The sequence below is a fragment of the Exophiala aquamarina genome (assembly GCF_000709125.1).
Source record: "Exophiala aquamarina CBS 119918 chromosome Unknown aczIA-supercont1.4, whole genome shotgun sequence".
In the NCBI taxonomy this organism is placed as follows: Eukaryota; Fungi; Ascomycota; class Eurotiomycetes; order Chaetothyriales; family Herpotrichiellaceae; genus Exophiala; species Exophiala aquamarina.
The window spans coordinates 3,137,055-3,159,507 of record NW_013550584.1 but is presented as its reverse complement, the minus strand read 5'-3'; the positions used below and the strand labels follow the sequence as shown (position 1 = coordinate 3,159,507).

General features: G+C 50.4%; 10 protein-coding genes across 10 annotated transcripts; 7 read left to right on the top strand and 3 right to left on the bottom strand.

Annotated features, from left to right (window-relative positions):
• Positions 1-97: 97 nt before the first annotated feature.
• Positions 98-1,102, bottom strand: A1O9_06246 (dihydroflavonol-4-reductase; the record flags this gene model as incomplete). The annotated part of the gene is made up of 1 exon (XM_013405456.1): positions 98-1,102. One exon carries the CDS (start codon positions 1,100-1,102, stop codon positions 98-100), a length of 1,005 nt encoding a protein of 334 aa, XP_013260910.1.
• A 631-nt stretch (positions 1,103-1,733) lies between these two features.
• Positions 1,734-2,675, top strand: A1O9_06245 (uncharacterized protein; the record flags this gene model as incomplete). The annotated part of the gene is made up of 1 exon (XM_013405455.1): positions 1,734-2,675. The coding sequence occupies one exon, from the start codon at positions 1,734-1,736 to the stop codon at positions 2,673-2,675; it is 942 nt and encodes a 313-aa protein (XP_013260909.1).
• Positions 2,676-3,474: 799 nt separating this feature from the next.
• On the top strand, positions 3,475-4,838 carry A1O9_06244 (uncharacterized protein; the record flags this gene model as incomplete). Its single annotated transcript, XM_013405454.1, has 3 exons — positions 3,475-3,510; positions 3,566-4,365; positions 4,424-4,838. The coding sequence occupies 3 exons, from the start codon at positions 3,475-3,477 to the stop codon at positions 4,836-4,838; spliced, it is 1,251 nt and encodes a 416-aa protein (XP_013260908.1).
• A 333-nt stretch (positions 4,839-5,171) lies between these two features.
• A1O9_06243 (uncharacterized protein) lies at positions 5,172-5,638 on the top strand (the record flags this gene model as incomplete). The annotated part of the gene is made up of 2 exons (XM_013405453.1): positions 5,172-5,276; positions 5,354-5,638. 2 exons carry the CDS (start codon positions 5,172-5,174, stop codon positions 5,636-5,638), a joined length of 390 nt encoding a protein of 129 aa, XP_013260907.1.
• A 667-nt stretch (positions 5,639-6,305) lies between these two features.
• On the top strand, positions 6,306-7,784 carry A1O9_06242 (uncharacterized protein; the record flags this gene model as incomplete). Its single annotated transcript, XM_013405452.1, has 2 exons — positions 6,306-6,755; positions 6,810-7,784. The coding sequence occupies 2 exons, from the start codon at positions 6,306-6,308 to the stop codon at positions 7,782-7,784; spliced, it is 1,425 nt and encodes a 474-aa protein (XP_013260906.1).
• Positions 7,785-9,658: 1,874 nt separating this feature from the next.
• A1O9_06241 (uncharacterized protein) lies at positions 9,659-10,976 on the top strand (the record flags this gene model as incomplete). Its single annotated transcript, XM_013405451.1, has 3 exons — positions 9,659-9,835; positions 9,902-10,371; positions 10,424-10,976. The coding sequence occupies 3 exons, from the start codon at positions 9,659-9,661 to the stop codon at positions 10,974-10,976; spliced, it is 1,200 nt and encodes a 399-aa protein (XP_013260905.1).
• Positions 10,977-11,587: 611 nt separating this feature from the next.
• Positions 11,588-12,812, top strand: A1O9_06240 (uncharacterized protein; the record flags this gene model as incomplete). The annotated part of the gene is made up of 3 exons (XM_013405450.1): positions 11,588-11,943; positions 12,012-12,152; positions 12,206-12,812. The coding sequence occupies 3 exons, from the start codon at positions 11,588-11,590 to the stop codon at positions 12,810-12,812; spliced, it is 1,104 nt and encodes a 367-aa protein (XP_013260904.1).
• Positions 12,813-13,112: 300 nt separating this feature from the next.
• On the bottom strand, positions 13,113-15,036 carry A1O9_06239 (uncharacterized protein; the record flags this gene model as incomplete). Its single annotated transcript, XM_013405449.1, has 3 exons — positions 13,113-13,345; positions 13,407-13,601; positions 13,665-15,036. The coding sequence occupies 3 exons, from the start codon at positions 15,034-15,036 to the stop codon at positions 13,113-13,115; spliced, it is 1,800 nt and encodes a 599-aa protein (XP_013260903.1).
• Positions 15,037-15,588: 552 nt separating this feature from the next.
• A1O9_06238 (uncharacterized protein) lies at positions 15,589-16,524 on the bottom strand (the record flags this gene model as incomplete). The annotated part of the gene is made up of 1 exon (XM_013405448.1): positions 15,589-16,524. One exon carries the CDS (start codon positions 16,522-16,524, stop codon positions 15,589-15,591), a length of 936 nt encoding a protein of 311 aa, XP_013260902.1.
• A 1,575-nt stretch (positions 16,525-18,099) lies between these two features.
• Positions 18,100-20,238, top strand: A1O9_06237 (uncharacterized protein; the record flags this gene model as incomplete). Its single annotated transcript, XM_013405447.1, has 4 exons — positions 18,100-19,237; positions 19,326-19,709; positions 19,771-19,808; positions 19,867-20,238. The coding sequence occupies 4 exons, from the start codon at positions 18,100-18,102 to the stop codon at positions 20,236-20,238; spliced, it is 1,932 nt and encodes a 643-aa protein (XP_013260901.1).
• Positions 20,239-22,453: the final 2,215 nt, after the last annotated feature.

The following is a 22,453-nucleotide window of genomic DNA, read 5'->3' as shown; positions in this document are numbered from 1 at the left end:
ACAGACCAAGAATTCAGCAAGCCAATATTTAACCATGCAACATTTCCGAGTAGGCTATGGAAAGCTATAAATATATAAGACGTTGGCACACCAATGATCAGGCACCGACTGCAAGAAGAGACTCGACTGTGTCGATGACACAATTTTCGAATTTTCGGTAGTCGAGCTTCAGCACCTGTTTACTGCTTGAGCTGTCATAGCCATATACATCTTTTGGCATATCATCGTCCAACTTGGCTGGAAGTCGATCTGCGAGAGCCGGAAAGTTATCCTTGATGGTGCGGGCGATCTTCGCGTTGGTCATATAGGTATCACCTGCAATCAAAAATCTCTTGCCACCGGCTTCAGGGACTTCCGCTGCTTTCACGTGCGCGAGAGCGACATCTCGAACATCTGCCCACAAGTAGACTCCAAAAGTGGGTGGAAGAGCGTCCTTACACTTGCCCTGAATCATATTCCGAATGCGTTCGTTCGAGGTATTGATGCTATCTAGGGAGCTGAGGTAATGAATGACCGGGCCAAGCACCAAAGGTGGATTGATCGTGGCAAGATCGAAGTTGGGCTTTTCGTTTGCGATGAAGTCCCAGGCAGCCTTTTCGGCAAACTTCTTACTCGCCCGGTAGGCATTGGCGGCGTTCAATTTGGCTTCTACCATAGTGATGGGATTCCAGCTTGTCTCATCGTAGGCCTCAGGATGCTGACTTGGATGGATCATTGATGCGAACGACGACGTGATCACGACTCTCGTGACTGAAGGTGCAGCTGCCTGCACCGCGCGGAGCAATCCAACAGTTCCGATAATGGCTGGATCCAGAAGATCTTTAGGATCGGTGATGTTCAGATGAAAAGGTGAGGCGGTGTGCAACACGGCATCAAATGGTGGCTCAGACTTGACTGCTTCGTCAAATGCATTCTCTTTGGCGATGTCCTTGACGATGACATAGCTGAGTCTATTGAAAGGCGTACCCGCGTAGTTGCTCAGTATCTTCTGACCTTTCTCGTCGGAGCGGACTGTGAAGACGATGCTATGACCACGCTGCAGAAGATGGTCGATGCAGTGAGCTGCGATAAAGCCCGAGCCACCAGTAAGAAGAACTTTCATGTTGGAGGTTCAATACTCCTCGCTAGGCTGGACGGTGGTGGTGTGTCGACCCTTCCAGAGCGGAGCCATCGCCAGGATATATTCCTGCAATATGAACCTGGTTCGTTGATTATTCACCCTAGTTCCCTTTCCCTGTGACCCAGACACCTAGATCCTGTGAACGATTGCGTGTATCAATATCGATGAAATCACCTGATCCTGGTTGTGTCGGTCGCTGACTAAACAAGTAAAGAGGATATCCGACACCCGAAGACGTAAACTCATCCTTGTCCTCATCCTCCGAACCCCGAGCAATGAAAGGACGAATGAGTCGCTGATATAGATGAGTTCCTGCTGTCGTCAGCAGCCTCTCCACTGAAACTGCTTACTCAATCATACTTCGTCCACCGTTGTCCACCGTTGTCCCCGGTCGGATGTTCACGATGATCGACCGGCCGGAGCCCTGGCTATGTTCAGTCGTCGTGATGGTTTAAATTGAGACAAAATTATCGCACGACACGTTGTAAAATGGGCAAATGTCATAGCTCCTCCCTTGATATCTACTAGTTGGAGCCTCCTCTATCTCCTCGACTGTTCACCAAACAACAACCCAACAACTAGAACACCTAGATATCCCAAGCAACGCCCAAATATGGCCAAAGTTCTTGCAGTGCTTGGCGCGACCGGCCAACAAGGGTCCTCCGTGGTAGAATATGTGATCAATGACCAGGAACTCTCGCAAAAATATGCCATTCGCGCGGTGACACGAAGCGTTGACTCAGCTAAGGCTCAGTTGCTCAAGGAAAAAGTTGAAGTGGTCCAGGGTGATGTATCTGACCAAGCATCTCTCGAGAAAGCTTTCACCGGTGTACACACCTTGTTTGCCATGACAACCCCTGCGCTTGGCGAAGACGCGATCCAGATCGAGTACAATATCATCAAAACTATTGCCGATGTGGCGGTCGAGAAAGGAGTCGAGTACATAATCTTCAGCACTCTACCATCGGTCACAGATATATCTCAGGGGAAGTATCAAGGCGTAACACCGTTTGACGCCAAGGCAAAAGGTGAAGAGTATATTCGTGGTCTTCCTATCAAGAGCTCCTTCTACTGTCCGGGATCATTCATGGAGAATTTTGCCTCTCAGCCGTTCCTTGCTCCACAGCCAGATCCAGATCATAACGGTACCTGGGTCCTGAGCCGCAACATGCCTTCTGAGAGCGAGATGCCTTTAATTGACGCCATTGGTGACGGAGGGAAATTTGTGGGCGCCATCCTCGCCGATCCCGACAAGTATCAAGGCAAGAAAATATGTGCCGCAACAAAGCTGTATACCATGGAGGAAATGGCAACTGTCTTGTCCGAATCGACCGGCAAGACCGTCATCTACAAACAAGTTTCCGATGAGAAGTTTGCCCAGAGCCTCCCTCCGCCAGTGGTGACGATTTTCGTGGACTACTTCAAGTACATCGGTGAATTTGGATATTTCGGTCCAGGCTCCAAGGAACTGGTAGCTTGGGCCGCTGCGCAGGCGCGAGGCAAGCTATCTACTTTCCAGGAGTATCTGAAGGCACATCCCTATGAACTGGCATAGGTTCGTTTGCGAACTCCACGGGGAGGGAGTGATGGGAAGTGGGCATAATTGGTTCTGATCTATTCCTACAGTGGAGTTTTCTCTAGCTGGTATTCAGAATGCGGCCTATGCACTGGCACATACACTTGTACAGATCTCCCCTGGTGAAGAGAGCACTTCGGTAAATCTTTCGAGGTCATGTGAGAAATGAGAGAACCAATCCTTATTACAAATTTCGTCTCTGCCATCCCGCATTCATTTACACTGTCAAAGGAATCAAGTATAAGCATAGTTGGGAGTTTGATGTGACGTTTTTCATTGGCACGGGTTATCCGGAGCCCTAACGTAGGTAGATAAAGGTAAGATCAAAGGGGTGTTGAAATCAAATGAAGATCGTCTTCAGTCCTGATCGATCGCCATCCAACTAGCTTTACCCATCACCTCCCGCTCATACCTAGACGGGGCGTCTCAACGTAGCACACTAGCTTTAGCTCCTCTTTCGTACCCAGACTCGTTATTAACCAGCAGAATCACTCTGAACTTAATTCCGACGGATTCCGGACCCTGCCAGAAACCGAACTCGGTGTTCACCCACACGCTGACCCTCAAATTGCCGGACTACCGAGAGCGAGAGGTGGTAAAATTCAACTTGCGAGAGTGGCCAGGGTTGGGCGCGACTCCAACATCCCAGGGAATTGTCTAGGCCCGGACAACAATATGAGGTCGTAGTCACCACTTCTTTTCAGGTGTTCTTAAATGATAAGGCGATTTTGGAGCAACTCTCCAACGCGCAGGGACCTTGAAGATGGACTGCAAAAACATGAAACCTGTAACGATACTGGGAGGTGGTCTTGGGGTAAGGTCATCTACCAAGCGTGTGCCTGGCCCAAGATCTAACTAGTAGTCCCTAGGGGTTGACACTCGCCCTATCTCTACGAAAGCAAGATGTTCCATGTGTGGTCTACGAATATCGCGATGAAGAATTCCGGAAAGGAGGCGACATTGCCCTGTCGCCCAACGCTCTGCGTGTTCTGGACCACGTTGGGGTTTATGGCAGAGTGAGGAAGCAGGGTTGGAACTACGACGCTGTAAGAATGATTAGCGTCGCGGGCAAGTATCTGGGGTCCCATGCTTGGGGAGGATTGAACAGCTTCCACTACCACTGCCTACGCATCAACCGGGATATAGTTCGACGGGCTTTGTTGGCCGAGGCCCAGTTGCAGGGCATCCCTATTTACTTCAACAAGAAATGTGTAGCAATCTCAGAAGAGGGAGACGGAATTTCGCTAGCGTTCCAAGACGGCGAAACGGTCCACACAGAGTTCCTGATCGGGGCAGATGGTATTCATTCCATAACCAGACAGTACCTCTATCCTGGGAGTTACTCCAAGTACAGCGGCTTGCTCGTTGCGTTGGGCCATACCCAACGGCATCGCATTGGCAATTCGCTGGACGGGATGCATTTGCCATGTATGTTTTTCGGCAAGAACGGGACACTTTCAATTCTCCCCAATAGCTACGACGGGGAAGAGATCGGCTATTTCATCACGACAGATGTTCCAGACCGAGGTGCAGAGAATTGGGCATTGCTGGAGAAGGACAAACAGGCCATCAGTCGGATTTTCGACGAGATAATTGAAGAGAAGGGCTGGCCGCAGTTTGTGAGGGACTTGCCCAGACAAACACGCCTGGAGGACTTCCGAACATGGCCGTGAGTGTTCTGGCTTGATGTTTTTTGACCAATACTGAGCTGACTGTTTTCCATCCAGCTTCGCAAAGGTTCCTGATCTCGAACATTGGGTTTCTCGGACCGGCCGAGTAATCTTGATTGGGGATGCAGCACACGCCATCCCCCCTTCCGGCGGACAAGGAGCAGCATCCGCCTTTGAAGATGCCGAAACTCTGGCATACGTGTTGGCCAAGCTGAACTTACCTGGCTCTACACTGCCAAATCTGAGGCAAAGCCTTGCACGCTGGGAGACACATCGCATGGATCGTATCCGTCAAATTCTGAGTTACACTATTCGAGCAGGGAACATTAGGAAACGGAGTTCGGGAATGATGCAGATACTCAAAGAGTGGACCATCTGGACGATGTTCAAATTCTACGAATACAGTGGGGGAGGGCCCGCATGGATCTACAATTACAGCGCAGAGAATATCCTTAGTATTATATCCAAGTAGCGTAGACGCAAGGAAGACATTGGTTAAGTCAATTGACCTGTTTGGTTTCTGTAAGGGCTGGTACTTGCTTTTCCGAAGAGCAAACACCGAAAACCGCAAGGTAACTCCTTTCCAAGAGTGTCCGTTTACATGACTCGACCCGCTTTGATCCTGGCTCGGCTCATATTACAGTATATATTGATCATTTCTCCCAGAGCATCTGCCGCCGTGTCTGCGTAGTACTCTTTTGATTTGGTCGTATCCAGCCTTCATTCCGATATCAATTGCAGTATCGCTCAGCCTTCTATTTCCAAGACCCTTTTAATTCAAGTGTTGGCGGCTACGAGAATCAACATGGCGAAAAGCAATACAGACACAGCTGGACCCGAACGCTCAGAGAAGTATCTCCTAGGAGAAAAGATGGTGGTGGAGTTCCTTGGCAAGCCATACCAGCTCGGCGTAAGGAGAATGAAACTGCCCTTCAGATACAGGAAGCCAGGTCAAAGAATACTAATGGTTTCGTCTCCATCTTCTAGAAAAGCAACATATTCTCCGAGACTCTAAGAGAGTATACGTTCGAGCACACCCTTTCGAGCTACGCTCGACCAGGCCTCACGTTTAGAGAACGCAACCTGCTGAACATTGCACTGTTCATAGCCACTAATCGGGAACACGAACTGCGGATTAATCTGCTATCTACGGAGCACAATGGCTTATCGAAGGAGGATACTTGTGAGGCCATCCGACACTGCATGCTCTACACGGGGATGGCAGCGGGGAGAGATGCGTTCCTGGTGGCCAGCGAGTTGCTGGGGGACTAAAGTGGGGTGGCGCTGGTAAGGCTGGACTCCTGACGTGGCTGAAATTGAACGCACGGCGCGTGTGAACCGTGGAGGCATGCAGCGCCACTCGAAGAGTGGGTTTCGTGACGAAGACGTTAGCGATTCTGTAGTGAGACTGTGGCAATTTTCTCCCCGATAAATGCTTTTTATGAGGAGAAAATTCCTTTTGCTATGGATCTTAGGCTCCAAGTCTCAAGGAGACATCCACAAGGTCCTTTCTGGAGTAAAACGCATGCACCAGTAGTGATTTGCATTGTCACAATTATCAAAACCCCATCAATCTGGCAATATGCGTTGGAACTTGTTGATGCAGTGGTCGGTCTCGCGTATGGGAATCTCTCGACACTGAGAGCCTATACCCGAAATCTAGAAAGATGCCCCAATGCGCATCCCGAAGTTTCGGAGGTCCGAAACCTAACCTAAAGCCCACGGAAATGGGACCTCGGGAAAACGCCTCGGGTTTCGGGTTTTAAGTCTTTGACATTTCCCAGGATCCTGGAAATCAACCCCCATGGGGTCCTATATCTGGGGTAGATATTACCGAGGCGCAGCTCTTTCCTAAAGCTCTCATCTTCCTGCGTCCTTCTTTCTGGACCGAAATACCTCTCCTTGACTGTTTCTTCCACTGAACCCATCAGACGCCGTGATGAAATCCAACACCCACGTGACCGGGGACGTCGTCCCACCTTCCGAGGTCAAGGATGTTGAGATTGAACACCTCGATGCCGTCGAGGCTGTCATCAACAAACGCCTGATTCGGAAGATTGACTTCCGCATCATCCCGGTTCTCATTCTTTTGTTCGCATTCTCGCTTATCGACAGGAATATCATTGCCACAGCCAGAGTCGCGGGGATGGGCAAAGACCTGGATCTGGTGGGCAATAGATACTCTGTTGCCCTCCTGTCCCTCTTCCCTCTGTATATTCTCATCGAGCTGCCGACGAATTTCATTCTAAGACGAATCAGCGTCAAGGCTTTCTTCTTTGGAATGGTATTGTGCTGGGGTGTGGTGGCCCTGTGTCACGCCTTTGTGCAGACCTACCCGCAGCTGGTGGCAGTCAGGGTTCTCCTCGGCCTCTTCGAGGGCAGTTTCCAGGTAAGCCCAAGGTCAGTCCGCTAGACGTGTGATCAATCCTGACACGCATTGCAGCCCGTCTGCATCTACATCGTGTCCTCCTGGTACACGCGGTACGAAACGCAAAGACGTCTCGCAATCTGGTTTGCCCTCGGACAGCTCATCGCCGCGTTTTCCGGCATTCTGTCGTACGGCCTTAGCACCCTGAATGGCACCGGTGGCCTTGAAGGCTGGCGCTGGATCTATATTGTCCCAGGATTAATCACCACGGTGCTGGCATTTCCTCTCTGGTTCCTCATCTCTGAGTTCCCGGAAAAGGCAAAGTGGTTGAAACCTGAGGAGTTGGCTCAATTGAGGGCGTCGCTTTCCGAGGATCGAGCAGAGATTCTTGAAGAACAAATGAATATGGCAAGAGCGCTCAAGGCCCTCAAAGACTGGAAAGTATGGCTGCTCGCCAGCCTCTTGTTCTTCCTCACATCAGCCGCCTACACCATGAGCTTCTTTACGCCGACCATTCTCAGCTCCTTGGGATACAGCGTGGCTATGAGCCAGATTCTGGTCACGCCGCCGTATATCGCGGCGTGTTTGGCGAATATCACCACCGGCATTGCCGCTGACAAGCTACACATGCGTAGTCCGTTCATCATTGGCCACGGGATTCTGACCATGGTGGGATTTGGCATGATAGGCTGGGGCCCGAACACCGGAGCTAAGATGACCGGCATATACTTCTCTATCATCGGTTCCCAGTGCGCCATCCCCGCGGTCTACACCTTTCTCGCAAACAACGTTGTCGGGACTACCAAGCGACAGATAGCGGTGCCCCTACAGACCGTCTGGGGCGGCATCGGGGGCATAGCCGGCTCGGTGTACTTTCGACAACAAGACTATCCACTCTACAGACCAGGCTTGTACGCATCATTTACTAGTCTCTCGCTCTGCTTGATCTTGACTACGTTCCTGGCTATCTACTTTTGGAGGGAGAATCGCAAGGCTGAAAGGGACGGTAAGATCTTGGAGGGTGTTCAGCACTTCCGATACACCCTCTGAGACCGAGGGAGAAATTATCTCGTCGCAAGCACCACAAGTGCAAGAAAATTGGAAGCGGGTGCTCCCGTGTCGAGGATCTACGACAAAATATTAGGTACATAGCTATAATCCTCTCACAGCTGTTCAACAGCGACATCAAACGCGATTCATTATCAAATTTCGTTAGCATAGCGGGACCTGGCCCCTGCGCACTGAATTCTAGAGAACTGTACGTGGCAAGTATACCACGGTGCCACTGTAGATCGGGTCCAGGGCCCCACTCCACGTAAAAAGTCAAGTCAAGCCCTCCAGATGGCGGGGGTCGGTTAATTATTAGCGCTATGATGCTCGTAAGTTAGGTGCATCCGAATAGTGGGGAGCGCTTGGGGAGGGGCCGGGGGTTCCCCTCTTCTTCCTCGCCTTACGTCCATCCACGAAATCAAAAGTAAGTACTAAGCAACCCTTGTTCCCACCCTCGGCTTTCGCTTTCCTCGACGCCATCGCCATCGCCATCGCGCATCATGCTCGAGTCCAAATTATCAAGGACCTGTGACAGCTGCAAGTTTCGCAAAGTGCGTTGTAGCGGTGAGTCCATCGTTTAAGCGTCTCCGTAGCCGCGCCCTCGAAGTGCAGCATCTAACGACGTTGGATCTCAGGTTCTCGCCATCCGAATCAGATCGCGTGTATCAACTGTACAGTAGGTTTCGCAGTTGGCAAATTTGGTGAAATGCAGTCTCATTGGAATTTCAGAAGCGCCGGACGGCATGCCACTTCAGCCAGAATAAGAGACGGACCAAAACCATCGACGATGGTCCCGACGACACTCACCTCTCCTCAAGCTGGCAGCGGGAGACGAGACCAGTGGAACGTTCTGCCTCGGCAGGCTTAGATTCTCCAAGTGCGCCCGATCATGCTGAGCAGACTCAAGCTCAACCTACGTGGCTTAACAGTATGAGTGATGGCGCCCCAGGCGCACATCCAACCAGGCCGACTTCGAACCAGATCTACATGGACGAGATGCTTGAGCGACGAGGGGTCAATGGCAAGGAGTTCCACGGATGCCTCATCCCTAAGGTAAGCCACTGACGCTGGCAGGACAGACCCAGATGGTATGGCTGATTCCTTATAATAGTCCGAAAAGCAGAACAGTCAGTGATGCCGCTTTGCTAACCAACCCGTCCAAACTGCCAATTCTAAGTGTAAGCTTCCTGTAGTTTCGAGTTCCAGTCTCTCCCTTTTCTCTGATGGTGACATCCGCTCCATCTCCCAAAAACTCAGCAACGCGCGATTTGGAGACCTGATCGAATCTTTCTCGGACTCGATCAACAAACGCCTACACCGAAAGGCGAATGAATCATATCCGAAAGTGACCTTTAGATCGCCATCGGAGCCACTGCGACTGTCCCGGGAACAGCAGACAGAATACGTCCGAGGCAAGCTATGTTCACCATACCGCGATAGTTGCCCAACTGTTCGCTGACACGTTTTCACAGTGTACTTTGATCACATCCATCCAATCTTTCCATTTTTGGTAAAGGAGGACTTTGAGCGGCAGCTTCTAGACTATGAACATGAGGAAACGCTAGAACAGAGTGTCCCATTCTTTGTCTTGTACCACGCCATTCAAGCCATTGGTAGCCAGTATAGTGGAAACGGGGCATTCGAGCCGGGCAGGGGAGAATCGTGGCAGCTATTCCAAGTCGCACTGGACCGGTTACAAGAATTGATAGGTTCTAAACCGTGTTTGGAGAGCGTTCAGGTGGGCAAACTGCTTTTCTTCCAGGTACGGCTGACTGATGTTGGTAGGCAATCCTCGCCATGGTAAGGTTCCCGGTCGGAGTGCCCGGATAGAGGACATCTTTGCTGAGGTTGCATTTCTGAAGTTTTGTTATTCCATGACACATTGTGGCGGCCAGGTCGCAGAGACCTTGTTATCGGAAGCGGCAAGGATGTCACAGTTTGTGCGACTCAATCGGGGTTCTGCTGCACTGACAGATGGAGCTCATCAGCGTACGTTCTGGGTCATATATTCCCTTGAGAAGCTGTCATGCTTTTGCCAGGGAAGGACTTCGGTGAGGAGAATTGCCCCTACCCTTTCTGTTTGTAGCCATTTCTGACGCATGCATGGTCGATGACAGGCAATCCCCGACGAGGACATCGGTTGCCATATTCCACATGTACCCGAAGCCATCTTTGGGGACTTCAACTGGTTTCTGAGCTCGGTCCGATTTGGCCGTTTGATATCCAAGGCATTAACTGCGCTTTTCTCAGTTAGCGCAACCATGAAGCCCAGAGATGAATACCAGCAAGACCTGCAGGCAATAAGTTCCCAGTTGGAAACGTGGAGGCAATCTATACCGCCTCTTTTTCGCCCGGGCGGGCGATTTGCCAGGGCCCATTTCTCGAGCCCGACTGCTGTGATCGCAGCGTTAAGAACGCACTTCACGTATCACAATTTTGTCATGGTACTGTGTCGGTTGGGTTTACAAATTGGGGTATCCGATGCTGGCACATCCCCTTTCAATCCCCTCGAGACTTTCATGAGCTCGGCTCGTCGAGTGATCGAGCTAACGGGCCATCTCGAGGTGGAACCTTACGCTCCATCTGTGTAGGCCATCTCTCTTCCCCTTAGCCGCAGTTTTCTTGCTGACCTCAGACAGCATGTTGACCGTCTTTCCGTTATCCGCGTTTTTCAGTCTCTTCCATCTGATCATCGACAATCCGCAGCACTTTGAGACCCGAGATAATTTGACCTTCTTGGACGTCGCCGCCGGATACTTCCGCCGCCTTGAATACACCATGAAGCAAGAGTTTCCGTTCTCCATCTTCCCCAAACTCGCCGCGGTGGCGCAGGAATTTGTGCTCAAGCTACCGCGGCGGTCCGGTCCCACGAGTTCGGCCACAGAAGTTGAAACTCTGTCGCTACCAGACGGCCATCCTGTTCCAGAAGCGGGACTAGAGCTGCAGTCGACGTCTGAGCTCGGTATATCAAACCCTCATGTATTGCCGATTCAGGACCAAAGCGATTTTGGAGATCCCTTGTATGCGATGAATGCGAATGCTGCGTTTGACCAGCTTCCTCTCGCCATTGACGGCGCAGCATACCACGTAGACGGCACACAATTCAGCCCAGAGGATGGGATGGGCTTCTTCGGGAATCTATTGGATCAGACGTATAATTCTTTGTACGGTGTCGATGTTAGCTGGCAATAATACATCCCGTTGCAATGTGACATTGAGCCCCTGCTGACGTGTCCTATCTACCCTCTCGACCAGACACTTCTCTGTGAATGGATATATACTTGTCGTCCTGGCTCCTGCCATAGACTTGGTGGGTGCACCTGTCTGCGGTGGTAGAGATTCGGCTTTCGTCAGCTTTCTCGGACAACATTTAGACCGAACCGGGCCCTCGTAGCTGTTGGAGCCATCGGCATCGGCATAGGTGTGTAGTTCTATTCGTCACTCCATTGCCACCCTGGCCGGTGGGTCTTAGATCTCAGAGTGAACATTGGCCGCGAAGGGCCTTACAGACAGTTGTGCTTTGTAGACTTTTTGCCGATGCGATGAATCTTTCTAGGCTAACGCTGCGTCCTGACTTTTTAGTTACATGACTGCACGACTTCATGGACCACCGGTAGTTCATGATCAGTACTGACTGACCCGTTCCATTATTCGGTTTTCGGAAATACCGGAGGAAATCTCAATGGTCCATCTAGTATTTTAAGTAGTGGCTGTATTCAACCACTGACATAACGGAATTTCGACTGGCGGTATACACACTTCATTTCTGTGTGGTTCAATATCATCATTGACGCAGCGATATCATGACAAATCAAACCTCCAATTTCCCTATCCCGGCTGGGGAGATCACGGTGCAGATTCGAATCATTGATACGACGGCAAGGATTGGCAAGCTACCCTTGACCTTTTTGATGAAGCCTGCACTTGAATCGTTGGAGTTCATGCCGACGTTGCCGTCATGGTCATTTCTCATCGAGCACCCTTCCGGGCACAAAGCGGTATTTGACTTAGGCATGCCCAAGAATCGGGAGAAGCTTGCACCCCAAGTGGCAGACGACGAGCGCTTCAACGACTGGGACATCCGTACCCCGAAAGAGGTGATCGACGTCCTCGAAGAGAATCAAGTTCCGGGGTCGCATATAAACACTGTGATTTGGAGGTGAGTGGCTCTTTATCACCATGGCGGAGGTGGTACTTTGAAAACTATTGACCACTCTTCGTCTCTAGCCATTGGCATTGGGATCATATAGGAGATCCTTCGCGTTTTCCATCAACAACGGATTTGATAGTAGGCCCAGGTTTTATGAAGAACTTTTACCCTGGTTACCCTAGTAAGGTCGACTCGCCGGTGCGGGAGAGTGACTTCCGGTTCGTGGCCCTTATAACGATATTTCACTAATCGAGTCGCTAAACACCTCCAGGGGACGCAAGGTAATAGAAATCGGCTTCGAAGACTCCCGCCGTGCCACCACGGTCGGAGACTTTCGAGCTCATGATTTCTTTGGAGACGGCTCATTCTATCTACTGGACACCCCTGGACATGCGATAGGGCACATGGGAGGTCTGGCGCGCACAACCACGAATCCGGATACCTTCATCTTCATGGGCGGCGACCTCTGCCACCACAGTGGACAAATCCGACCTTCTCGCTTTCTAAGGATCCCCGCTCAGCTCTCGGAGTCCCCGTTTGGGGTACAGACATCACGAGTGGGACGCAGCTATGAAGAACTCTTGCTCTCGAGAACCGGATCCACGGAGACGCCGTTCTTCGTACCCACAGCCTCCCAGTGTGTGAGTGAGGAAGACTCGTCAAACACGAGGAGGAAGGTACAGAAGGCCGACGCCCAGGAAAATATATGGCTGGTTTATGCACACGACCCAAGTCTATCCGACGTGGTGGACTTCTTTCCTTCCTCCGCCAATTCCTGGAAGGAGAAGAATTGGCGGTCCAAGACAATGTGGTCTTTCCTTGCTGACTTTCAGGTAGCCATTAAAGATACGACAGAGAGCGTCGGGGAAGTAGAATAAGCCTTCATACTACACTGCTCGAATGGGTTCTGTCAAAGGGAATTGCTGTTCGAACAAGATATGATTTAATATGTCTAATTTATATCAGATCAATGTCATGCACTGGAATGTCTATGGTTGAAAGGATCACATCAAGAGCTTACAGCGTGGCGTAACACGCTGTTCAGTAACGTTTTTCCTTTTATACAGTTCTTCCTTCACTACGCTATCCGTCCAGAGCACTGAACGGGAACATGAGGATATTTCCTTCACGATGCCCCTCGCCGTACAATGTTGAGAATACTCGAAAAAAATTGCCACTCACACCTTGTTGAATGGGTCGTTCAGATACCAGACTGAGTCTGTGTCGTCACCAATCTCACAATGTGTATAGCCATTGCCCAGGAACTGAAATCTGTTCTTGGAGAGGTATGTGATATCATAGTCCTCCCATCTCACCTGTTTCAGTAGTTCAAAGAAGTGGAGCCGACTTCCGGGGTAGATGGCCGTGACTGGGCCGTGGACTTTGCCGTTCTTGAACCATGATCTACAGACTGGATTACATCGTGTCAGCAATGTCTGGAACTCATCTCATGATCAGGAGGATGGCTTTACCCGATGACCAAACCATGCGTTTCATGAACTCGTGGGTGTAATTGTAGTGGTCTTTGATCACACTTTTCTTCGGCTCGAAGGATTTGAGCCCTTCAGTCTGGAATTTCTCGATCATCTGAAACGCATACCGCGTGTACCACTCCAGCACTTGGAGGAGGGAGCCATGGCTCGTGGGACCATTGGGGCCAATCAAGACTGGTTTTGGCAAGTTAGTTGTATTCACGTCAGGATTGAGGAGTATGGTAGTCGAGCACTTACTGAAAAAATTTGGGAAGTTGTCGACCGTGATTCCCAAGTATCCAGTGGGAAAATCGCCGAATTGCTCCTTGATGTTCGCCCCGTGGCGGCCGGTCAATTGGAAATGAGGCGTGAAGGAAGTGTCGAACCCCGTAGCACAAATTACCACGTCCACTTCGTGTTCCGTGCCGGATTCGTCCACGATGCCAGTCTCGGTGAGCCTTACCACGGATTTGTGGACTGTCTCTACGTTCTCTTTGGTCAAAGATTCCAGATACCCACTACCAGGTGTCATCCGTCGGCAGCCCAGCGCGAAGTCAGGAATCATTCGTTTTGTCAATACAGGATCTCCGTTTAGTTGTTTCGCCATCATGTCGGCGGTGGAAGATCGCGAGTCCAATTGGTCTTTGTCCTGGGTATGCATCAGAGAAAACCTCTTGTTGAGTTCTCCTTCAACATCGCGGCAGTACTGAATGTAACAATCAGGGTCTTTTTTAAACTTAGCTTTCTGTTCTTCCGAGTATTCAAAGTTGGTACCATCCTTCGCTGCATACTTGGCACCGAAGCCTGTGGTGATCCACGCTGCTGAGCGAAGGAATGCCGTAAGCTTTTTCACTTTGGGTTGGATTGATGGAATCAGTTGAACAGCGGAAGAACCACCACCAATGACGGCCACTTTCTTGCCTGTTAAATCGTAATCCTCATCCCAGTTGGCGCTGTGCATGAGCTTTCCTTTGAAGATGTCAAGGCCTGGGATGTCGGGGTACTTCCACGAGTTCAGGATGCCGGAGCCGCTAATCAAGATATCACAGTAGTCCTCGAACTGGACACCGTCTGCACCTTTTATTTTCAGCGTATACTGGCCCCGGTCTTCGTGCCAGACTGCCGATTCCACACTCGACTTGAACTGAATATATCTCTCAAGGTTGAACTTGGTGGCTATATCCCTAAAATACTGCCAAATCTCTCGAGACGACGAGTAGTAGCTGGACCAGTTCGGATTTCGAGCCCAGGTAAATTGGTACGCGTGTGAGGGGATGTCACAGGTGCAGCCTGGATAACGGTTTTCAAGCCAGGTTCCACCTATGTCGTTGTTCTTTTCATATATCTGGAGGTCGACATTTTCAAGTATCCGCTCGGCTTTATAGGCAATCTGGAGACCTGTAGCACCAGCGCCAACACAGATTATTCTGACACGTCGCTTGGTATATAGAGGCTGCTCAGTCACGCGAAAGCCGTCAAAATCCTGGTTGTACCACTCGTTCTCGTGAATGGGGCGTTCATGTCCCACTCCATTGGTACTCTGTGCCGACGACGAAGTCGAAACTTGAACTCCTCCGGTCATATTGTCCTCTTCAAGAAGAATACCTGGGTTTTCCCTGTTTAAATGCATGATGGAAAGATGGAAAGCAAAGCATTCAAAGCTGGGAAAGCACACCTGAAAACACTTTGATATATCTGAGACCAAAATAGGGTTAGGTGCTATACCAATATATCAAAGGATGTGTCCTCGAGCTCACTCTCTGGCCTGCCATTTCTCAAATATTGTCAATACCCTTCACCCGAGGTATACCAGCCGACAGTAGTATGGTCTAAAACCGAGGTTGAACGCAACAAGTGTAGAAGAGAGTAAGGCAGCATATGACACAAGATTTCCGAAACCCGAGCAATTCACCTGAGGACCGAACGTCCGAGAATTCCCAGTCTTGTCCCGTGGTCTGAGGTCCCGCCTTTCTTGGCCGGTGGGATGAGCGTTAAGAGGGCATCTATTGATCATATGCTGCATCATTGGAGGCATTGGGATTACAAAGCAATAATGATCACGCAGTGACGGCCGCTCAAGGTTCCAATCAGGAGATATGTCCGTTTAAGAATTAAACGTAGATTAGGAGAATTCTGGGATACATCTGTCTTTCAGCTATGGTCGTCATGCCTGAACGCCAGGTTACATATATAATCGCATCTCCGGGAATAGGCCCGCATCGACCGGCTCACAGTGCATTTGTTCAATCTGGATCTCCTTGCGCAGGGGCGTGCCTTCTGTATCCTCCAAGTCCAAATCAATATAGCCCCGGGGTGCCCACTTCCTTGGCGCAATGAACAGAGAATGACCATTAACAGTTGGGTCAGCTAGTAATCGCAGCAAACACTGCCCCGCGTCTTCCAAGGTAGCAAAGTCGATTCCTTTTCCCCTAATGAACTCATAGACCTTTTTCGGAAGCACGGTCGTCTCAACATAGTAGGGACTAATCATGTTGACTCGGCTGCCATAAAAATGGGCTGTTCGACGCAAGCCGTGCATGATGCCACGCACAGCCCATTTCGACGCACAGTATTCCGGCATCCGTATGCAATCGTAGATTCCGGCCCCAGAACTGATGACAACTAGACTGGTGTCTTCTTGGGATGGCGACGGGGCCGTCCCGTTTTGTTTGATAAAGTAGTGCATTGCAAGTTTAGTTGTGTACAGGGAACCTTTGACGTTGACGTCGATCGTGCTGAGGTTGGGCTCCAATGGTTGTGATGAGTACGAGTAGACCTCGTCGGCTCGAAATATGCCGGCGTTCGCGACAACATGATGGATCTTGCCCGTCGGCGAAACCTCTGCAGCCTTCGCAAAGAGGCGAACCTGGTCCTCCCAGATGCTTACATTGCATGAAACAAAGTAAAGGCGATTGGGGTATTGTGCCGCAAAAGCCTCACCAGCCGACTCGTCCAGGTCGGCGATGATGACCGTGGAGCCGGCGTCGAGAAGAGCAAGCGCGTAAGCTTGGCCAAGTCCTTTCGCTCCGCCCGTCACGATTGCCGTCTTGCCTTTGAGTGTGCTAACGTCGATATCAACGTTGCAGTCGAGTGGTCCCGTATACTTGTAAGGCCCCATGTTCCGGAGTCGTGCAGATATGTTTAAGTCTGGGAAATGCTTCAAAACTTAATGAGGCCATGGAACACAGAGACCTGTATGGATCCTACTTACTTTAAGTCCTGCTTAAGCATGCTCGCTGTAATGGTCAGATCCACGGTCGACTACCGAGTGGTGGGATGCACGGCTAAGCATTGGAGGGGTACATAGTTTAGCGATGGGAAAAATTGTTCCCTATTCCCATGCTACACCTACGCCTCGCAGTTTTGAAATACGCAATAGCAGGGGAGCCCGAGAAATTTCGGCCCAAATCTTGCCAAATTGCAACTTCGGCCTTCCAGTACAGATCATGTACTCCTGTAGTCTATGGGGTGGACGTCTCGGGCTTCGGAAGCTCGGCTCCACATCTCTGCAGCATCCCGCGTGCTGGAATCCTTAGTACAACAGACCATTTAACGCTGGTAACTTGAAAAGAGAAATGCAGAATGAGTCTAGCCGGAAAGACTAGAGTTGGCCCTGTTGCGCGAGAACCAGAGAACGCTGAGCACGATTGAATAGTCTAGAGAAGATTCCTCCCTGTCAATATATCTCCTCCGGAACAAATGCAGCACAGATGTCATGGCTTCTACTCCTCGCACGTGACCCGATGGGAATCAGACCGGAGACACGACTGCAGTCGCTATGTGGGTTGTGTTGGAATTTATACTGCCTCAGGATACGAGTGTCTGTCATTGTTATGCTGTAAGGATATAAACAGGACGATTCGGTCCCTGTCCTTTCTTTATTCCCACGCTTGAATGTTTATTTCATCGCTGCTTAAAAATGCACTGGTGCTTTCTGACGATGCTTCCTTCAAATTTTCTTTACAACAGTTGCACATCCCGCTCGATTGCCTCCGACCCTACTTTTGAACAGACAAAGTGCTGCTATTCCCATGAGCGCCGTCCCTCTGCTCAATCTACACGGTTTGGCAGCCGTCTCGACGTCAAAGTTACGTTAGGGACCCTCCAAAGAACCAGCCTCGGACCCCTAAATCTTTTTGGTTAGCCTGACAGGTGCCACCAATTCCCAATAATTAACTTGGTGCCGCGCAATTCAAGCATTCGACAACCTCTCAAACTCACCATAAACTTCTTTCAAATCGGAACCTTCCTCTTTTCGCTGAAGGCACAGGGCACAGCCAGACCAAAGTCCCTCGTGCATCCGACATGAACTAACATATGACAAAGCCCCAGTAACACTTTCATTGACGTCGCTTGCGCGCTACTAACCGCACCAGAACAAACATGCTGGCGACGTTTAATTAGGCAATTTCGATAATATGTTTTCTTCTTATATAATACATGTACTTATCGGCCTTGAACAAGTAAATGTTGTGAAAGCTTGGGCATTGATGCGTCGCCTCGAGGATTATAGCTCACTCTCAGCACCGCCAAAGATGCACAGACCAGACTCCATTCGAGACAATCTCCTCACAGAATTCCTATCTGAAATCTCGACATGATTATAAACAGGTAAGAAGCCTTGCACCGAGGACCATGCTCCTAAGCCGAAATCTCCACCATTCCGACCTTGCGACGCAGTGATTTAGGAAAGATGTTGTCTTTCCTGCTCTTGTCCTTACTAACGGTCCCCGGTGAAAGCCGGCCGCAATCCAAAGAGGATCGGCAACGACGTGGCAATGGTGTTGACGTCTGTCTGTTCGACTCTCCTCCGTCCGTTGTTACCGTCACTGTTCCGGTAGTCTCAACGGTAGTCCAGACCCAGATTTATACTCATTACGTTCCTGTGCCAACTTATTGGGCTGGCAGGCAAGAATGGCATACTTCAGAAAGTCCTGATGAGGACGGATCTGACTCTGGCTCACAGCCCCAGGGCCAATCCAGTCCTCCGTGGGGCTCAGGACCTCCTCCGTGGTTGCAGCCTTGGGATGGGGATGATGAGGGTGGGCCTCAGAATTCCCCAGATCAGCCCTACTGGCATTGGCCTTGGGAACCACAGCAACAGTCAGGACAAGTCGGACAAACAGGGCAGTCATCAGGGCAGTCATCAGGGCAGTCATCAGGGCAGTCATCAGGGCAGTCATCAGAGCAGTCATCAGAGCAGTCATCAGAGCAGTCATCAGAGCAGTCGTCAGGACAAGCAGGACAAGCAGGACAGCCCAACCCTGGCTCAGGCTGGCAACCGCCTGTATCATTCTCGTCATCCGAGAAGAAACCCACCTCAACTGGCACCAATCCGGCTTCCACAGCCAAATCGACCTCCCTTTCGATCAGCTCCAATTCCTTCCTCACGTCGTCCACCTCCACCTCCACGTCCTCCATAAAAACAACCACAACGCATAAAAGCAGCTCCCAGTCGTCCCAACCCACCCCAACGCCAGACGACTGGCCAGATCACACTGTAACTGCATACTACGGCGCGGGAAACACGGACGTCTTTCCACCCGAGAAGATTCCTTGGCAGTATCTCACGCATCTCTGTTTCGCGTTTGCCAACACAAATAATTCAACGGCCAACTATTCCATTGACTTGGGGAATCATCAAGAACTCCTTAGCTATCTGAGTGAACAAGCACAATCGCATGGCGTCAAATTGATTCTCAGTATAGGAGGATTCGGAAGAGGTGGTAGATACTTTTCTGAAGTCGTCCAAACCAACCAGTCGATCAGCGCCTTTGTGCAATCGGTAAAGTCCGTTGTCTCTGAGTACGATATCGCGGGAGTTGACCTTGGTAATGTCCCGCCTCCCCCCTGTGTGGTGTCTTTCTGGTCATCTAAGATGATAAAACTAAAACTAACGATATCTGTGTTGAACAATAGACTGGGAACATGTTGGCAATTTGGAAGACGCCCCCGTACCAAGACCTCTTACCGATGCTGCTGGTTATTTGCAAATGCTTCAGGCTTTGCGAGCAGCAATGCCATTGGCCGAACTATCTGCCGCAGTATCTATGGAACTATTCCTCAAGGCCACAAGTCCAACAAATAATGCGCTCGAGGATGTTGACATGACGCCTTACATCCCCCTCTTTGACAGGATCTACCTTATGTCCTATGACCTGTGGAATGGCAAGTCCACTGCAGGCTCGAACGCGGCCTTGAAGGCCGACGGCGAATCCCCAGTCCCCGACGGCCAGGAATTCGGCGCTGACGGCGTCCAAAACTGGCATAATGCGGGCTTTCCCATGAGCAAACTTGTCTATGGTACGTTGACTCGTCGCACTGCATTTGAAACGTAATTGCTCCGACTAATTTGGCTTGCTAGGTGTCCCCTTTTACGGCTACGGTTACGACCTGGCTGACGTGAGTTCATCTCGATCTTCATCGAGAAGAACCTCTTGTGCTGACTCATCAATTTTAGGGGAGCGACCCAGAGACCACAGGACTATACAGTCCAGCCGACGGGAGGTCGACAGGAGATAGTAACGAAAATCCAAAAGATTACACCGGATTCTGGAAGTGGAGGAATCTGAAATCTCAGAATGTGGTCCAACAACAAGTCGATGGCAGTTATGCTGCGGGTCCAGGATGGACATACGGTTTCGACAACTCGACCCAGACCCCTTATGTCTTCGACACTGACTCGGAAAGCCCCCAGGTCATCTCCTACGACGATCCGCACAGCATTGGATTGAAGAGAGAGTATGCAAAAGGTCAGGGAATGGGAGGAATGATGTTCTGGGCTATGTATGGTGATACAGACGATGGAGAATTAACTCGGTTGCTTGCTTAGAGAACAGGCGAGAACATTTCCCAATGCCCACACGAATCAACTCCAAATCCAGCAAAGCGGGGCTCCAGCATCAAGGCCTCGTTTAGGATATCTGAAGAGATATCGGGATGCCATTTCAGTATGCTCATCATCAACTCATCAAGGACTGTGGCCCCGTGGTCATTAGGACAGATAGTCTACAGCCTTCGAAGACTTGAGCAGAGTATATCAAGGATGAGGTAGCAAGTTGACCCACCGTTGAGGTAGCTGGGGGCTATACGTAGCGGATATGTCGTCGTCACATCGATGCACCCATCAGAAAGCTTCTCTAACATATAAGGGAGGAGCTGTGTATTCCTGGCCATAATGGTAGATGAATGCAACTAGGAAAAGAGCCCATTGAGCGTTCTTTCGACAGCATTCACGGTCTGCGCCATTGTTGTAGGCAGTCTATCCGCTACAATAATACATAAATGGGTATTTTCAAGCGCATTTTCCAACTGCTCTTGGAGGGGTGCGTCATCAGCCCGCGACAACGCAGTCATCGACCTCTCCCTAAATGGCTCTTTCCAGTGTGCATTGCAGAATGTGACTCTTTGATCGCCATGAGATATTCTTCGTCCAACCTCAGTGCTTGAAATGATATTGGTAGGCAGCTTCGCTGAAGCTCGGCAAGAACAGTCTCCAGTTGAAGGACAAAGCGTTCCTAGAATGCACTCACTTCTCATTGAAACCATATTGCTCCTTCACGAGCTCAGCTCGATCTTTGACCTTGCGAGCAGTGTACAAGATGTCTAGATTATCTTTCAATAGGGATCAGTTTTTGTGATGAAGAGTGGAGGGGCGGGGGGTCCTAGTAGAACAGTCCTGGCCCGCGGTTCAGTGGGCTCTGACTCGGTGTCGGAGGGTGTCAGTATCTCCATCAAAAACGGCACGGAGGATGAGTTGCAAGTGTATAGCAAATAAGCCGCCTAGCTAGATTATGAAGCTGTTAGAGGACTCGTCAGGCGTGTAGGGATGGTTCCGGATATAAGCGAGACCCGTCACGCAAGCTACTCGTAAGTCGTGCGTTGTGAATACGAGTCTAGGATGTATCAATGACACAGTGGCTGGAACAATGAGCACACAAGGTTGCGAAGCTACTGCACAAAAAAGAATAGCAGCCGGTGAGGAATTCGAGATTGACGCAGCCTTGTTGATACGTGCCCCACTCATACAAGGATCGGCGGCTGATATATCGATCCTGCCAACCGAGTCCTATCTCCTCCAAGTCTGAGTTCAACTCGTTACGACCATCTGCCATGTGGCCACAGTGGTCCACTCGGGCTCTCACATTCTACAGAAAGGCCAAAGCTTCCCCTGTGCACTTCCTGGCCAGGGGGGACAAATACATGCGGTCCAATGGCACAGCATCGCTCCCCTGTTACACTAGAAGCCGCAGGAATTTCCTCAAAGTTGAGTTGCTGGATAGACAGACCCGTTCGCGCTTTGAACCGGATCACACTGTCCTGGAAGGATCCAGCTGTAGGGCACTCGACAGGCGCTCGCTCTTCAGACCTCAAAGAGTGTGCTCTGGCTGAGTATGGAACCATGATAACTCGAGAAGTCCTCGTAGCAACCATACTTTTCTCTTTCTTTTTTGTCCTGGCAATTCATAACACGCGTACAATCGGATGCGCTTCTTCTCGCTTCTTGGCTGTATCATCTTTGGTTAGGCCTGATGGTTCGAAATGACGTCCCACAGAACGACATCATCCTCAACCGCAGGTAATCCGTCTTCGGTATTGTGGTTCTATCGCTGATCGATCTTCACAGGATACTGACAGGAGCCGCAGGCTCGTGGGCATCAAGATCAACCCATCTTACAGGACCTATTCAAGGTGTCCACCTCCCACCGTCACTGCCCATACCATGATCCTCTCATAGATCTATGCGTGCCACAAAAACAAGCTTGCAACTCTGGCATCATGGACATATTTATGCAGGAAGATCCCGCTGTTCAGTCGACCCTCTTCAACCGGCCAGACAATGGTAACGTCTCGATCTCCAAGGGGTGTACTTGTCTAGACAAGGTCGAAAACGGAGCCTCTCGTCTCTGACACAATGCTTCAACCCTTTGGTAAGGCATTACCGTGGCTCACCTCGTCGGTAGCCTACTAACAAGGGTTTACGTGTCCTGTGCAGATTTGAGGATATCAATGGATCTCGGCCAGCAGTGCTACTCCAACGCCGGCGC